General features: G+C 42.8%; 1 protein-coding gene across 1 annotated transcript in view; it reads left to right on the top strand.

Annotated features, from left to right (window-relative positions):
* The window catches only part of RAB36 (RAB36, member RAS oncogene family), a 42,071-nt gene that overhangs the window by 9,082 nt on the left and 14,689 nt on the right, over positions 1-18,300 (top strand). The window contains exons 3-5 of the mRNA XM_077293843.1: positions 1,661-1,726; positions 5,012-5,113; positions 16,251-16,315. Coding sequence (XP_077149958.1) covers positions 1,661-1,726; positions 5,012-5,113; positions 16,251-16,315 — 233 coding nt within the window. The remainder of the gene's footprint in view (positions 1-1,660; positions 1,727-5,011; positions 5,114-16,250; positions 16,316-18,300) is intronic.

Below are 18,300 nucleotides of genomic sequence, written 5' to 3'. Positions count from 1 at the left end.
TAGCTACACCGCTCAGGTGTGGAGTAAGATCCAGGTGTAATTGCTGTCTCTCTAGCTACACCGCTCAGGTGTGGAGTAAGATCCAGGTGTAATTGCTGCCTCTCTAGCTACACCGCTCAGGTGTGGAGTAAGATCCAGATGTAATTGCTGCCTCTCTAGCTACACCGCTCATGTGTGGAGTAAGATCCAGATGTAATTGCTGCCTCTCTAGCTACACCGCTCATGTGTGGAGTAAGATCCAGGTGTAATTGCTGCCTCTCTAGCTACACCGCTCAGGTGTGGAGTAAGATCCAGGTGTAATTGCTGCCTCTCTAGCTACACCGCTCAGGTGTGCAGTAAGATCCAGGTGTAATTGCTGTCTCTCTAGCTACACCGCTCAGGTGTAGAGTAAGATCCAGGTGTAATTGCTGCCTCTCTAGCTACACCGCTCAGGTGTGGAGTAAGATCCAGGTGTAATTGCTGCCTCTCTAGCTACACCGCTCAGGTGTGGAGTAAGATCCAGGTGTTATTACTGCCTCTCTAGCTACACCGCTCAGGTGTGGAGTAAGATCCAGGTGTAATTGCTGCCTCTCTAGCTACACCGCTCAGGTGTAGAGTAAGATCCAGGTGTAATTGCTGCCTCTCTAGCTACACCGCTCAGGTGTGGAGTAAGATCCAGGTGTAATTGCTGCCTCTCTAGCTACACCGCTCAGGTGTGGAGTAAGATCCAGGTGTAATTGCTGCCTCTCTAGCTACACCGCTCAGGTGTGGAGTAAGATCCAGGTGTAATTGCTGTCTCTCTAGCTACACCGCTCAGGTGTGGAGTAAGATCCAGGTGTAATTGCTGTCTCTCTAGCTACACCGCTCAGGTGTGGAGTAAGATCCACAAAACAGTAGGACTAGATCAAGCGAGCACAGACACAAACCATCCTCATGGATGTGTAGAACAGATATTATGGCTGGCAAATATGGACTTTGAGCAGAAGTAAATACCCGTGACTGTGACATAGTGCCAAAAATAATGTGACTTCCACCCACAACTGCAAAACCCCTTCTCCTTGTCTGACATAAGTGTATACCTGTGTTACACATATCACTCGCTACATAATTGTGTTAGCTATTCATTTACATTGGTGTATGGAGTACGGCAACTTTTAATAATGAAGAACAGTAACAAAACCTTAGAATTGGACCTGGAAATTAACAAGGTGTTGTCTAACTTTTGAGACAAATTTATTTATTTATTTAGAAAAAAGATTTTTTAGCCCCAAATACTTGCATTAAGTAAATAAAAATGTCTCCAAAGGTGGTCAGCCCTTGTTATTTCAATAATCTGTTGGGTAAATATCTGTCTTCTCATGACTCAAAATCCTAATGATAAAATAGTTAATAGTTAAAAAAACCTCAATGGATCTGACGTGGTACTTTTAATGTTAAAGATGTGTGTAATCACAAGCCCACTACAAGCTCATCGGATTTAGGGAACACTGCAAGGGCAGAATGAGTAAAAATGATCAAAATCACCTCTAATGAACCACTAATTGCTACATGTTGTCTTTCTAAAACAAATGAGCCTCAATAGTAGAATGATCAAACGGACACAGTAAAATGTTTCCTTAAACCATCGAATACATGGATGCACTTTAATTTATTTTTTTTTATATATAAACATGTTCCACAGATTGAAGATGTCAAAAGTTGTGATGGTGGGGGATCTTTATGTTGGGAAAACAAGTTTGATCAACAGGTACATTTTTTAAATATTTATTTTATTACTTTTTATTAGATTTCTTACAAATTAATGCAGGATGAACATGTTATGTGATTTATATTACATAAGATGCAGTCTGCAAAGTATTTGGTACTGAAGGAGGCAAAAATGTTTTATCAATACATGACTATAGATGAAGACACGGTAGTGAGAAAGTATTCACAGTTACTAATATTGGAATATGCTGTATAACCTTCATATTTTCATCAGTAAAAGAGGAAGAGTCCTTCAGTAGTAAAGGAATCTAACGTAATATACTATGGGCCCAATTCATCTTGATCATGGAGTGTGCAGGAGTCAGATGCTCCTTATTTATGAAGAAGTGCACTCCTCTGCAGAAATCTTAAGCTTCTCACCAGTGGCATGCTCCTCCATGCACCACCCCAGAAATTCAGTCACCTACTTGAGTGAGATTTCATGAATTAGACGAGCTGTGGTGTCACGCCACTGTCTGACCGCAACTTTGCCCATTTTGTTGGAGTTGGTAGAAGCGGGGGTGAAAATGCCAAATTTTTCCCCAAAATTCTGGTATGAAAGCTTTCATGAATAGGCCTTTGATGTCTTACTATCTGGAAAACCCATATCATCGATACATCAAGACCAGCGTTGTTCACGCCATTCTTGATGAAGAGATGGACTGGAGTCACACACTCCTGATTCAGAAGAAGTGTACGTCTCTTCATAAATCAGAAGTGCCGAATGAGTGACGTTCATTTTTCTGTGCACCTCGCAACAAATCCTACTCCATCAGCCACCTTCATGAATTAATACATTACCAAAAAAGGTCCAATAGTGGAGTACCACCTCCAATCAGTATATTAAACACATATCTACCAGGTATATTACTGGTGAAACTTAGAGGCTTAGGCAGATATAAATAAAATATAAATTTTATTAATAATTACATAAAATCGTAGATAAAACAAGACAAGGAAGGTTCACAGAAAAAATGAATATAACTGATGGTAACACCGATGCAAGAATTAAGAAACGCTATGGGCATAACACCGAAAAAGGTTCAAAAAGTATATAGATAAATACATGTCAAATCCTCAAACCTTAACAGCCCATTAAATAAAGTGCATAGTGCAATAAATCATATTAGGGCCAAAAGGAGGGAGAGTAACCTCTAATTCATAAGAAAGTGAGCCTAAATGATGTTCCTATGTATGACCTGCTGTATATATCCTAGTATGAGGTATATATAAAGTGCATTATGCTGTGCAAATACAAAAACCACCGATGAACTAACAGCAGCTCACATATGGAATGGATACAATTTACTGTTGTGAATAACAAAGTCAGAATATACCACAGCGTATGTATTCTATTACTTACATCTATGAGACCATCAGTGACCCCGGCAGCGCCGTTTCGCCATACTGGCTTCCTCAAATGGGGGCGTGTTAAGGTTTGAGGATTTGACATGTATTTATCTATATACTTTTTGAACCTTTTTTGGTGTTATGCCCATAGCGTTTCTTAATTCTTGCATCGGTGTTACCATCAGTTATTTTCATTTTTTCTGTGAACCTTCCTTGTCTTGTTTTATGTACGATTTTATGTAATTATTAATAAAATTTATATTTTATTTATATCTGCCTAAACCTTCATGAATTAGACTGGTGGCAGTCACCATGCCCCCGTCTTTCCTTAGTTCCACCTCCTTTGTCAGAGCTGGACGAAAATGGCTTGACAACACCAGAATTGGCCTAATGTTAGAACACGCACCAGTTGCACCAAAACTGTGTGACTTTTCAAATCTTTTTACAGCAGAATACTGATGTAAAAGCTTTTATGAATTGGGCCCATAATATGCATAGCAGCAGAATAACATAAGCATGTTTTTTTAACATTCATTTAGGAAAAATATTCAATTATGCGCACAAAAATAGTTTTAATGGGGTGCAGGCTCTGAGAACGTTACAGAGATGAATAATAGAGCTATGATGCTTGTGGAAGAACTTGGATTTTTTTGTGAAATATGTGAAATAAAGAAAACCTCTCTCTCTTTACTTTATAGCAGTGTTTCCCAAACTCCAGTCCTCAGCACATCATGTTTTCTGGATTTTCCTAGTATTGCATAGGTGATGGAACCTGTGGCATTTTCTGATACCTTGATAATCATTCCATCACCTGTGCAATACTAAGGAAATCCTGAAAACCTGATATGTTGTGGGCCGTGAGGACTGGAGTTTGGCTAACACTACTCTAGAGCTATGATGTAGGCCATTCAAACCCACCCTAAGGCCAGTCTCACTCGTCCAGATAATTCCGGTACCGGAAAAATCGGTACCGGAGTTATCCATGTTCCTGTGTCCGTGTGCTCACGTGGCACATCAGTGTGGCACACGTGCGGCAGCCGTGTGCCGACTGGGTACCACACGGACCATGCAGGAGACAGCGCTAGAGATCAGCGCTGTCCCCTGCATCTGGTGCTGAAGCCGCCATTCATTTCTTCTCTCCAGCAGCGTTCGCTGGAGAGAAGATATGAAAAATCTTTTTTTTTTTTTTTTTTTGTGTTTCAAATAAAGATCCCTGTCACCAAAACCTATGGGAGGTGGAGCCGCATATTCATCACTGTAATGAGCGGCACCACGTGACCGCTCATACAGGACAAGCTGCGGCGCTGAGAGGAAGCAGCGAGGGAGCCGGGTGAGTATTTTATTTCCAGCGGGTGGGCGCACAGGGGGTGGGAGGGGGGTGGTGACAGGGATCTTTATTTGAAACACAAAAAAAAAAAAAAAAAGATTTTTCATATCTTCTCTCCAGCGAACGCTGCTGGAGAGAAGCAATGAATGGCGGCTTCAGCACCAGATGCAGCGAACGCTGCTGGAGAGAAGAAATGAATGGTGGCTTCAGCACCACAAGCTGGGGGGACAGCGCTTACTGTAGCACTGTCTCCTGCACGGCACACGGACGGCACACGGACAGCATCCGTGTGCGGTACGTGTTTTACACGGACCCATTGACTTTAATGGGTCCGTGTGATACGTGCGCTCCCACGAACACAGACATGTCTCCGTGTTTTTCAAACGGACACACGGTCCGTGAAAACACGCTGACATGTGCAGAGACACATTGATTTGAATGTGTCTATGTGAGTCAGTGTCTACGGTACGTGAGGAAACTGTCACTACACGTACCGGAGCCACTGACGTGTGAAACCTGCCTAAAATGTATTTTCCCGAAGGTTATAGTAAAGTTAATTATATCTAATCAGTAGCAAATTAAAAGCTGTAACTAAATATGTTTCTACAGGTTTTGCAAGAATGTATTTGATCGTGACTATAAAGCCACCATTGGTGTTGATTTTGAGATTGAACGGTTTGAAATCTTGGGTGTCTCTTTTAACCTGCAGGTGTAAGTAACTAACAGTGTTTCCATATCTAATATACCCAGGTATTTTGTTGTGTATGTGGTGCGTAAGTACCCTTCATAGAAAATGACTGATAATACAAATAAATTGTATTAGATAGTGCTCATTTACACATATTAACCCTTTAGTGACCGAGCCAATTTTGACCTTAATGACCAAGCCAAATTTTACAATTCTGACCAGTGTCACTGTATGTGGTAATAACTCTGGAACGCTTCAACAGATCCCACTGATTCTGAGCATGTTTTTTGTGACATATTGTACTTCATGACAGTGATAACATTTCGTTGACATGACTTGCATTTATTTCTGAAAAAAATGAAATTTGGCAAAAAACATTTTTTTATATTTAGCAATTTTCAAACCTTTAATTTTTGTGCCCTTAAATCAGAGAGTAATGTCACACAAAATAGTTAATAAATAACATTTCCCTACTTCATATCAACACAATTTTGGAAACATTTTCTATTTGTTAGGAAGTTAGAAGGGTTAAAAGTTATACAGCAATTTCTCATTTTTCCAACAACATTTACAAAACTATTTTTTTTAGGAACCACATCACATTTGAAGGGACTATGAGGGGCATATATCACAGAAAATACCCAAAAGTGACACATAAAAACTGCATCCCCAAATGTTTTCAAAACCACATTCATGACGTTTTTAACCCTTCAGGTGCTACACGAGAACTGAAGCAATGTGAAAGGAAAAAATTAACATTTAACTTTTTATACAAAAAATATACTTTTAGACCCAAATTTTGTTATTTTCAGAAGGGTAACAAGAGAAAATGTACCCCAAAATTTATTGTGCAATTTCTCCCGAGTATACCGATAACTCATATGTGGGGGAAATCCACTGTTTGGGCGCACGGCAGGACTTGGAAGGAAAAGAGCGCAATTTGACTTTTTGAAAGCAGAATGGACTGGAATCGAGAGCAGACGCCATGTCGTGTTTGGAGAGCCCCTGATGTGCCTAAACAGTGGAAACCCCCCCCCCCCCCCCCCCAAGCGGCTCCATTGTGAGCATTTTGAACTCACAGGTACGACACAGAATTTGATCACAGGTTGTCATATTGAATATGTCTTCATTAGTGTTCAGTGCAAGTGCTCGCTACTCCAGTTTGCATCTGGTGCTCGGGTATGCACCGAATATGGCGGATGCTCAAGTGATATGCTGAGGTCTCTGCCCTGCATGTTTCCCGTCTGTTAGACACCCAAATAAAAACATGTGGGGATCCGCGATACTCTATGCATACCCGAGCACTTGAGCTCAACCATAGCCATGTTTTTGTTTTGTTTTTTTGTTTTTTTACTTTTGATAGGGTGATCACAGTGATCAAAAAGAACAAATAGGAAAAATTCCCTATTGTTGCTGGGTACTGGCCGGCAAATCTCAGCGGGCGCACTGCGCATGCGCTCACCATTTTTTTCCAGCTTTTTTCTGGGAACTCCATTTCTCTTTTCTCTGAAATGTTAGATCATGTCAGAGGAGAGAGAAATTGATTTTAAATCAGTCTTTTTTTTTGTGATCGCCGTTATTCGGTGAATACCGGTGATCACGTGATAGGGAACTGGAAAAACCTGCCCTGATCATGTTCTCTAGGGTCTCAGCTACCCCAAGTATTTGAGACTTCTGAAATTTTTTGACGCTGGGGGGCCCTACAGACTTATTTTCAGTGCTGTTAAAAAGCGTCGCTGAGGAATAAGTACTCTTAGCTGCTGCCATTAAAAGGCGTATCGGCAGTCATTAAGGAGTAAAATCAATCTGCATCCTTTATCACCATGTCATTTTAGAGTGAACCTGTCACAAAAACTGAGCAAATAGATTATTACATTAAATAGACATAGACAGACATTTAGGATTAATATCAACTTTAGATTCGGACCAGCAATTTAAATAACTTGTAAATCCCTGAGCTCTCCTGATTCTGCCGATTTTTCTGGTTTGCGTTGCATCTCACCATTGCGGAGGTATTCATATTTGTTGATTTGGGAGAGCAGTATGTGAAATCTCTGCTTCCAGGTATTTTTTTCAGAGTCTCCCCTGCGAACATGTGCTTTCACCCCTTCCTATTAATCGCTATCCCTGACAGCTTGGCAACATGGGAGACTACTAGACTGCTAGATGAGCTGCCAAGCTGTGATTGGTTGCATTTGAGAGCAAGAAGTGAAAGTGTACACCCCTAGAAAAAATCCTGAAGAAACGCCCACTTGGATTGCAAGCAGAGTTTTTATATACTGTGCTCCAAAAGTAACAAATGTGAATATCCCTGCAATAGAATGACACACCGCAAAATGGAAAAAAGTGGTAAAATCAGGAGAGCTCGGGAGTTTTTAAGGTATTGTGAGAGGTTGACTCACTTGGCTGCTTGCAAAGGTAGACTCAGGAACGCCTCTCTTGAGGTAAATCACCCGCTATGTAACAATTATGAAGATACTATGAAATCTGATTGCACGGGATAAAACGAATCTGAGACCAAAGTTGAGACAAATAAAACTGTATTTAACAAAGCAAGGACTATAACAAACTAACAGAGACAATCCTGAAATTACAGCGAAGTGCACAGCACAAAACTGAAATGTCCAGCAGCTATGATAGCGGGGCGCGACCACTAATACAAGCAAGTCCAGCAGTTATATGAAGCAAGAGTGCGACCGGCACTCCTTACGTGGTGGTCCAGAAATAGGCAGACAGTGGAGACGACACATTTCATGGAAGTCCAGAAATATGCAGGTGAAGCACAATAAGGAGAAGGTTTTTCAGTGTCCCTCTTTTGGGTTGAAAAGTCCTGCTCAAGTCCAGCACAGCAGCCCGCACAGAACAGTCCAAGAATTAGTACACAGATGGAGTATGCAGCACAGAGGACTGAAGGCAGCTGGAAGTGATGAGGCAGAGCACAGAGTAAACGAGCAGCAGCAGGAATTCCAGAAGCAAGCCAGAAGGAAGCTCAGAAGCCAACAGCAACAAAATACTCAGGCAAGGAGTATTTCCCAACATGGACTTAAACAACAGAACTGACAGGAAGTTAAAGGACAGGGCAAAGTACCAGACTCCATCTTGGACAAAGGCAAAACAGGCTCCATAGAACATCCGGAAACCTTACACGCTAGTTTATTAAAACACAGCATAAACCATAGCAGGGTTGAATAAAGTAAACGTGGCCTTTCTGGCCTAACAGAAAAACAAAAAGATAAAGTGCAAAAGAGTCCTTTCCCTGCAGGATTCTGTTGTGAATTTGCGTTTTGCTCCCTCTAGTGGTCATTAGTGATTTTACACTGGAGCTTCTGTCTTCTCCTATATGCTCACCTGGGCCGTTAGTTCAGGGGCGTTGCTATATAAGCTCTCTGGACCTTCAGTTCTATGCCTGGCATCGTTGAAATCAGAGCTAATCTGTTGTGCTCTTGTGTACTGATCCTGGTTCCTGCTTGTTAAAGCTAAGTCTCTTCCTTGCTTTTTGCTTTTGTTTTGTTTTGTATTTTTGTCCAGCTTGTTCCAATCTGTATCCTGACCTTTGCTGGAAGCTCTAGGGGGCTGGTGTTCTCCCCCCGGACCGTTAGACGGTTCGGGGGTTCTTGAATCTCCAGCGTGGATTTTTATAGGGTTTTTGTTGACCAAATAAGTTATCTTGCTTTATTCTGCTATTAGTAAGCTGGCCTCTCTTTGCTGAACCTGGTTCATTTCTGTGTGTCATTTCCTCTTACCTCACCGTTATTATTTGTGGGGGGCTTGTATCTTGCTTTGGGGTCCCTTTCTCTGGAGGCAAGAGAGGTCTTTGTTTTCTTCTCCTAGGGGTAGTTAGATTCTCCGGCTGGCGCGAGTCATCTAGCGATCACCGTAGGCATGATCCCCGGCTACTTCTAGTGTTGGTGTTAGGAGTAGATATTTGGTCGACCCAGTTACCACTGCCCTATGAGCTGGATTTTTGTATCTCGCGGACTTACACGTACCTCTGAGACCCTGTCCACTGGGGTCATAACAGGATTCACCCGCAGATACCACACAATGTCCTCAGCTCCTCCTGGAGCCACGTGGGAGTTCTGCCTGTCCCAAGTTACAACACACACTGACTTTCTAGACAAGCTATTTGACCCAGACAATGTGATGATCAGGTGATCAAATTGTCTGGCTTAAATAGCTTGTGCCATCATCCCAGGTCCTGTCAGTACACATGCTGATGTTGGCTGTGCAGGTGGAGATATGGTGAGCACCCTCCCACCCGCTTTATGGGTGCCCACATAAAACCAGCCCATGTATGCTGTTAGGGTTGGCGGATTGCACCAAATAAAAACAAATAAATAAGGTGCAATTGGAGCACCCCCAAGGGCCGTGGGGTACTCGGTACCGGGTCCTACAGTTCTCTCTTGGCGGGGATGTCACGGTAGCTGACCCGGTCCGTGGCCCTAGGGGAACGTCGGTTGTAAAATAAGGGAAAGGTCAATAAAGGGATAATGTTCGTGATGCCACCTGTGGTATTCGGTCAGGATGACCGACGACGCTGCTTAGGGGTCCGCTGGGGTGATGTAATGGCAGCTAGATGGTATACCTTCCCACAGGTGAAATATGTCGCCAGGGCTTCTCAGAGTGAAGATGGTGAATGGTGTGAGGCGCAGTGAAGAACGAGGACACAAGGTTGCAGTCTCTTTACCTTTCCTGAAGGCTTCAGTGTCCACAGTCCAGGGTACGGACCACAGGGTAGGCAGGGTCCGGCCGGTCCGAAGGCAAATCCAGAGTCCCTTTATCCAGGTGGAAATCAATAGCCTTCCTCTAGCGCCTGGGTGTTGTAGTACCTCCCTGCTGAGCTTCTCGGTAAGGTCCTCACAACTATTGTGGACGTTAAGTCTCTTTCTCTCTGTCCCCCTGATGGATAGGATAGGACAAACCCGTATGACTGATGGCCTGAGGCTTTTTACAGGGACTCTATCACGCCCCGGCCCCCACAAGTTGCCACCGTGCCTCCTGGGTATAAGGTCGGGCAGCTAACGTGGAATTAACTGTCCTGCCAGTCTCTGAAGTAAAGCGTAGAGATCCTTACTCCCTCGGTATTCTGGCTACCGGAATTCCTGCGCCTCAGAAGGAGGCAGCCTTTCACAGGGCAGAACTCCTTCTGGTTTCCTCTCCTTTTTGCTATGACTTCGTTTCTCACTCTCTGCAATACACTTCTCTTCTAATGTCTCTTTCTTAGGATGCTGCCGCACGTGGGGCAGGCGCAGCTCTGTGGACCCTCGTCCTCCTCAGACCGCAGTCTGGATCTGACTGGAACACGCTCCAGCCATCTTCTGCCAAACTCCGTCTGGTTCTGACCAACTTTCTATCCAAACCACCAGTTTTACCTAATTGTGAGGAGTGCCCTAATAGATAGGAGCGTAGCTCCCCCTGGCGGCCTGGAGTGTGAAGTGTGTTGTCTGGTTTGTGATACCTGGTAAAGAGATCTCCTTTATTGCCTTCAGACGTAATATCACTCCCCCTGGTGGAAGAACGACATTACTGCAATGACCAGGACTCTGGGGCGCTGCATAATCGTAACCCGGGGTCCACCGTGCAGTAAACTGCTGCTAATATGAACAAAGACGGATAAAAAACTAGCGAACGTTCCTCCTTAAACACACTGAGTTAACTCCACAAAGTGTGAATGGAACGCAGAAAACCAAACCCAGATACTACTCAGATGCACAGGGAGAGGAGTAACTACTCATATAACCACCGAGAGGTGAAGGGACAGTAAATACCAGCTCAGCTAACCACCGAGGGATACAGGGACAATAGGAAGTGTGCAATACCCTGTTAGAACCACTGCGAAAGAACACGTGGGTTGAACTTGCTTTGTGGTGCAATACCCTGTTAACCCCTCAAGAAAGTATAGCATACACACGGACGGAAACAGACAGCAAAAACTCACATTCAGCAAGAACATGCAGCAAACCTCCTCTCCGGAGGTGCCGGAATTCTAATGGCACAGGGCCAGCTCTGAACACATTCTGACAAGATCACAGATGTCCCACTGGTAGCTGATACAGTGCTAAACACACAAAACGCACAGACAGTGCAATAGCGTATCCAACCACACATACACCAAACACAAGTGACGCTAATACGCCCGCGTGCTTCGATGAAATCCCTTTGCTCCACCCCAAACACTCGCACCCAGTCGGACGGGGCATCGCCCTTGGGCCAATCCGGAGCTGCCACATCACCAGAGCAGAAAGCATCCGAGCACCAATGACAAGGCGCCACATCACGGACATGCTCACTAAGGTGATTTCTAGACTTAGACTCCAGAGAGTGGGGCTGCCTCTGTATACCACTGGTTGCCATAGACTTTAGCTGGAGAGCCAGTAGTAACCACACATATAACAGGAGCCTGAGCAAGATGCTGGGACCAGAGCAACAAACCGTTCCTGCGATAGATCCCACAGGGCAGGGAAGTCCCGGCCTCTAACATATGCAACTTTAATTTAACTCTCTCAACGCTAAGGCCTCTTTCACACTTCCGTCGGTACGGGTCCGTAGCAATGCGTCAGTCCGACGTACCGACGGACGTTGTGAAAGTTTTGCACGACGTGGGCAGCGGATGCAGTTTTTCGATGCATCCGCTGCCCATTCTGCAGTCTGGGGAGGAGGGGGCGGAGTTTCGGCCGCGACGGACAAAAAAACGTTCACTTGAACGTTTTTTTTGTGACGACGGTCCACCAAAACACGACAGATCCGTCGCACGATGGACGTGACGTGTGGCCATCCGTCGCTAATACAAGTCTATGGGCAAAAAACGCATCCTGCGAGCACATTTGCAGGATCTGTTTTTTGCCCAAAACGACGGATTGCGACGGATGCCAAACGACGGAAGTGTGAAAGAGGCCTTAGTGTGCTGGAGGAAAAATATCCTGGTTTCACATCACTGATGCCAATATGCGCAGCGACCCAAATCTCCCCTCGTACACTGTGCCAGTGACTCTGTCAGAGTATTTAACTTAAAGGTCTATTCCCATCTCCAAGATCCTGTTCCAATATGTAGTAGGAGTAATAATAATATTAGCAAATACCTCCAATTAGAAATATAGTTCTTCTTATTCGCTATGTCATTTACTTCATGTAAGGCAGTGCAGTAGCTTAGCTATCCATGGTTCCAACTACTCATATAGTGACAGTTAGTTATTAATGGCCATAACTATTGATACCTACAGTGGGTATGGAAAGTATTCAAACTCCTTAAAATTTTTCAATCTTTGTTTCATTTCAGCCATTGATAAATTCAAAAAAGTTCATTTTTTTCACATTAATGTACACTCTGCGCCCCATCTTGACTGAGAAAAAAACAGAAATGTAGAAATTTTTGCAAATGTAATAAAAAAGAAAAACTGAAATATCACATGGTCAAAAGTATTCAGACCCTTTGCTCAGACACTCATATTTAAGTCACATGATGTCCATTTCCTTGTGATCCTCCTTGAGATGGTTCTACTCATTCATTGGTGTAAAAGCTCACAGACGCACAAAGAGGACTTAAAAATCCTCCAGAAAATTGACAAAAAAAATCAGAGAAAAAAGCAGAGATGGTAACCTGCTGAAGCCTCCAAACAAATGCACCAGCAGGGCGCATCGGACCCGATTAATGATGGCAACAACACAGGTGCAAAAAATACCGATGAAACAACCACTTTCAATCCAGTATTGGTTGTTTGGCATTAGTGCACAAAAAGATAAGCGATAATAGTCTGTATGTGGCATTGTTCACACAAGCAATGCAGAGCATCTGGTCTACAGCCTATTACTAACGCACATACAGGCGGGCTGCCCAGTGCTACAAAATGCATGCTGTGTGAATAGAGGCCTACAGTTTACAGAGCCATCTTGGTCCGACTGCGCAAAAAACACATATCAATGTATGTAAGGTATTAGTTTATACTGGGGCCTCAGTACATAAGCTGGCAACCCACGTCAAGGGTCCTTACATTTTTGCCGGTCCTAACACTAAACATTGAGTAAAAGCTCACAGACGCACAAAGAGGACTTAAAAATCCTCCAGAAAATTGACAAAAAAAATCACAGAGAAAAAAGCAGAGATGGTTACCTGCTGAAGCCTCCAAACAAATGCACCAGCAGAGCGCATCGGACCCGATTAATGATGGCCATCATTAATCGGGTACGATGCGCTCTGCTGGTGCATTTGTTTGGAGGCTTCAGCAGGTAACCATCTCTGCTTTTTTCTCTGTGATTTTTTTTCATTCATTGGTGTCCAGCTGTGTTTAATTAAACTGATAGGACTTGATTTGGAAAGGCACACACCTGTCTATATAAGATCTCACAGCTCACAGTGCATGTCAGACTAAATGAGAATCATGAGGTGAAAGGAACTGGCCAAGGAGCTCAGAGACAGAATTGTGGCAAGGCACAGATTACAACAGAATTTCTGCAGTACTCAAGGTTCCTAAGACCACAGTGGCCTCCATAATCCTTAAATGGTAGAATTTTGAGACCACCAGATGTCTTCCTAGACCTGGCCATCCAGCCAAACTGAGCAATCGTGGGAGAAGAGCCTTGGTGAGAGAGGTAAAGAAGAACCCCAAGATCACTGTAGCTGAGCTCCAGAGATGCAGTAGGGAGATGGGAGAAAGTTCCACAAAGTCAACTATCACTGCAGCGCTCCACCAGTCGGGCCTTTATGGCAGAGTGGCCCAACGAAAGCCTCTCCTCAGTGCAAGACATATGAAAGCCCACATAGAGTTTGCTAAAAAACACATGAAGGACTCCCAGACTGTGAGAAATAAGATTCTATGGTCTTATTCTTTAGATTCTATACCTTTTTGATGATAATTCTAAGAGGTATGTGTGGAGAAAACCAGGCACTGCTCATCACCTGCCCAACACAATCCCAACTGTGAAACATGGTGGTGGCAGCATCATGCTATAGGGGTGTTTTTCAGCTGTAGGGACAGGACGACTGGTTGCCATTGAAGGAAACGTGAATGCGGCCAAGTACAGTGATATCCTGGATGAAAACCTTTTCCACAGTGCTCTGGACCTCACACTTGGCCGAAGGTTCATCTTCCAACAAGACAATGACCCTAAGCACACAGCTAAAATAACATAGGAGTGGCTTCAGAACAACTCTGTGACCATTCTTGACTGGCCAAGCCAGAGCCCTGACCTAAACCCATTTGAGCATCTCTGGAGAGACCTGAAAATGGCTGTCCACCCACGTTTACCATCCAACCTGATGGAACTGGAGAGGATCTACAAGGAAGAATGGCAGAGGATCCCCAAATCCTGGTGTGAAAAACTTGATGCATCATTCCCAAGAAGACTCATGGCTGTACTAGCTCAAAAGGGTGCTTCTACTCAATACTGAGCAAAGGGTCTGAATACTTATGACCAGGTGATATTTCAGTTTTTATTTTTTAATAAATTTGCAAAAATTACTACATTTCTGTTTCTTTCAGTCAAGATGGGGTGCAGAGTGCACATTAATGAGAAAAAAATGAACTTTTTTGAATTTACCAAATGGCTGCAATGAAGCAAAAAGTGAAAAATTGAAAGGGGTCTGAATACTTTCCGTACCCATTGTAAGCTACTGCAATGCCCTGCACATGGGGTAAGGGACATAGTGAATCAGAAGAACTATATTACATTTCAATTTGGAGGTATGTGCTAATATTATTATTATTATCACCACACCTACTACATATTTGGATAGATTTTGGAGATGAGAATACCTGTTTCATTTTGTTGAGCAAGTGACACGTTCTCTTCAGGTTAAAAGTCTGAGCTTTTTCATTTCTCAAGATATTTTTATAGCAGTTCTGAACTCTTGTCTTTCTGATACAGACCTCTAGATCTCCTACATATTTAGTAAATTATAACAATCTGGCTGTTATTACTTTGGTTAGCTTAAAAGTCCATTTACATAAACCGACCGTTGGTTTTAAGCAATCACCGAATAAATGTTGGCTGATCCCAGTCGTTTACTACCCTGTTTTCACAGACAGATTACACTTCAGATAGGGTATGTGCACACGTCAGGATTTCTTGCAGAAATTTCCTGAAGAAAACCGGAAATTTTCTGCAAGAAATCCACATGTTATTTTAGCATTTTGCAAGCGTAATTAGCTTGCAGAATGCTAAAGTTTTCCAAGCGATCGGTAGCATCGCTTGTTAAACTGATTGACAGGTTGGTCACACTTGTCAAACATAGTGCGTGACAAGTGTGACCAACTTTTTACTATAGATGCAGCCTATGCAGCATCAATAGTAAAAAGATATAATGTTAAAAATAATAAAAAAATTTAAAAAAAGGTTATACTCACCCTCTGATGGCCCCCGATCTCCTCAGCTGTTGCTTTGTGTGTAGGACCTGCGATGACGTCGCGGTCACATGACCGCGACGTCATCGCAGGTCCTTCACACAGAGCATCTATAGGAACGGAAGAGAGAGCATGCACCGATGAGAGGCGGGAAGACTCCGGGGCCATCAGAAGGTGAGTATATCACTATTTTTTATTTTAATTCTTTTTTTTTTTTACCAATTATATGGTGCCCAGTCCGTGGAGGAGAGTCTCCTCTCCTCCACCCTGGGTACCAACCGCACATGATCTGCTTACTTCCCGCATGGTGGGCATAGCCCCATGCGGGAAGTAAGCAGATCAATGCATTCCTATGTGTGCGGAATCCCCGCGATTCCGCAAATTAATGAACATGTTGCTTTTTTTTCTGCAATGCGATTTTTTAGCGGAAAAAAATGCAACATTTGCACAAGATATACGGAATACACTGAAAATAATGGGAGGCATATCTAAGCGTTTTTTTCGCGTTTTTATAGCGAAAAAAACCATAAAAAATCCTGAACGTGTGCACCTACCCTAACAGATTGTTCAGATAGGCTGCCATTTTTCTTGACAGCACTGCTCCTGTTTACATGGGATGATGCAGCACAAAAGATCATTTCACCCAACAAACGAGTGCTTGCTTGTTTGTCAGGTAATACGCAGCCTATTTAGACTGTAGGATTATCATGAAATGATCCTTCCGAGGAACAATTTTAATGAATAGTTGTAACATATTAATAATTTTATTTATATTAATATATTTTTTTCAAATTAATGGTCTGTTTTTTTCTTCCCTACAAAGTTGGGACACTGCAGGTCAAGAGAAATTCAAATGCATTGCATCTGCTTATTATCGGGGAGCACAAGGTGATTATTATTTATAAATAATGGAATTACGTTCTATGGGAATTTATCACATTTAGAAACGTTATTTGTTGGCAGATATAGGAATAATCTGCAGTAAATACACAGTGTTCCAAATTATTATGCAAATTGGATTTAAGTGTCATGAAGATGCTATTTTTTTTTTATAAACACAACAGTGATACCCAATGGTATTATATAGGAATACCTAATTTACTCAAAAAATATTTATAAAGAAATAATTAAATACCATAGAACCACTGTTTGTGCAAAGGATTTAGTGGAAACCGCTTAAAAGAAAAAAAGTAATCCATTCTCCAAACATGAAAAGACCAAGAAGCACCAAAACAGAGAATGTATAATAAAAAGGTATATCTTTATTTAATTAGAAATATGACAATAGAAAGGCATACAATAAATGTGCACGTATCAAGATATGCGCAAAAAATAGAAATTATTAAAGAATTTTTGTATATAAAAAGACTAATTTTGCATGTAGCGGATAAGGTATAATTAACAAGATAATATATATATATATTTTACAGTATAATATTTCCCCTAAGAGGTATAAGCACCAAACATAAAAAATAATAATACATAATAAAAGAACAGAATGTGTAAATAATCACTACGATGCACAAGCAAGATAGGGATTGAAAATATGGGTCATACTTGTGAACCGAGAGCGCCAGAATAATACATGAAAAAAAATATAAAAAATAAATATAAAAAAAATCATATATTCACAAGGTGCATATAAGCCAGAGAACACACACATTATATATATATATATATATATATATATATATATATATATATATATATATATATATATATATATATATATATATAATATATACACACATATATTTTGGTGAATAGGATAAAAGCAAATAATATAAACTGTGTATAAGGGCTGTCCCACACGTCCAGATAATTCCGGTACCGGAATAAATCGGTACCGGAGTTATCCGTGTCCGTGTGCCTGGGAACTCACGTAGGCCATACGTGCGGCACACGTGTGCCGCCCGTATGGCGAGTGGGTACCAGTTCGTGCTGAAGCCGCGATTCATATGTTCCCTGCAGCAGCGTTTGCTGCAGAGAAAATATGAATAACAGTGTTTAGAATAAAGATCTATGTGTCCGCCGCCCTCCCACCCCCTGTGCGCCCCCCCGCTGTTCTGAAAATACTTACCCGCCTCCCTCGCTGCTTCCTGGTCTGGCCGCGGCTTCTAGTGTATGCGGTCACGTGGGGCCGATCATTTACAGTCATGAATATGTGGCTCCACCTCCCATAGGGGCGGAGCCGACTATTCAGGATTGTAAATGAGCGGCCCCACGTGACCGCATACAGTAGGAGGCGCGGGGCAGAGAGGAAGGAGTGACAGCCAACGTGGGAGCGGGTGAGTATTTTCAGGACAGCGGGGGGGCGCACAGGGGGTGGGGGGGCGGCGGACAGATAGATCTTTATTTTAAACACTATTATTCATATTTTCTCTGCAGCAAACGCTGCTGCAGGGAACATATGAATCGCGGCTTCAGCACCATGTGGGGGGGACAGCGCTTACTGTAGCGCTGTCTCCTGCACGCACACGGACCCCAGACGGAGAACGTCCGTGTGAGGTCTGTGTTTTACACGGACCCATTGACTCTATTGGGTCCGTGTAATACGTGCGCTCCCACGAACACTGACATGTCTCCGTGTTTGGCACACGGAGACACGGTCCGCAAAAAATCAATGACATCTGAACAGATGCATTGATTTTTATGGGTCTACGTGTGTCAGTGTCTCCGGTACGTGAGGAAACTGTCACCTCACGTACCGGAGCCACTGACGTGTGAAACCGGCCTAACAGTGAACACTATGGAAAAAATTGAGCACAAAAAATGAAGTGCCTGTGTGTACAGATCAACAAAGTGCTATACGATGTGCATTTTAAAGTGAAATGTGCATGGTGCTCAAAAATCACCAAAGAGGAAAATAGGGG

The sequence above is a fragment of the Ranitomeya variabilis genome, chromosome 1 (assembly GCF_051348905.1).
Source record: "Ranitomeya variabilis isolate aRanVar5 chromosome 1, aRanVar5.hap1, whole genome shotgun sequence".
Taxonomy (NCBI): Eukaryota; Metazoa; Chordata; class Amphibia; order Anura; family Dendrobatidae; genus Ranitomeya; species Ranitomeya variabilis.
The sequence above is the reverse complement of the archived record's forward strand: the minus strand, read 5'-3'. Positions and strand labels throughout refer to the sequence as shown.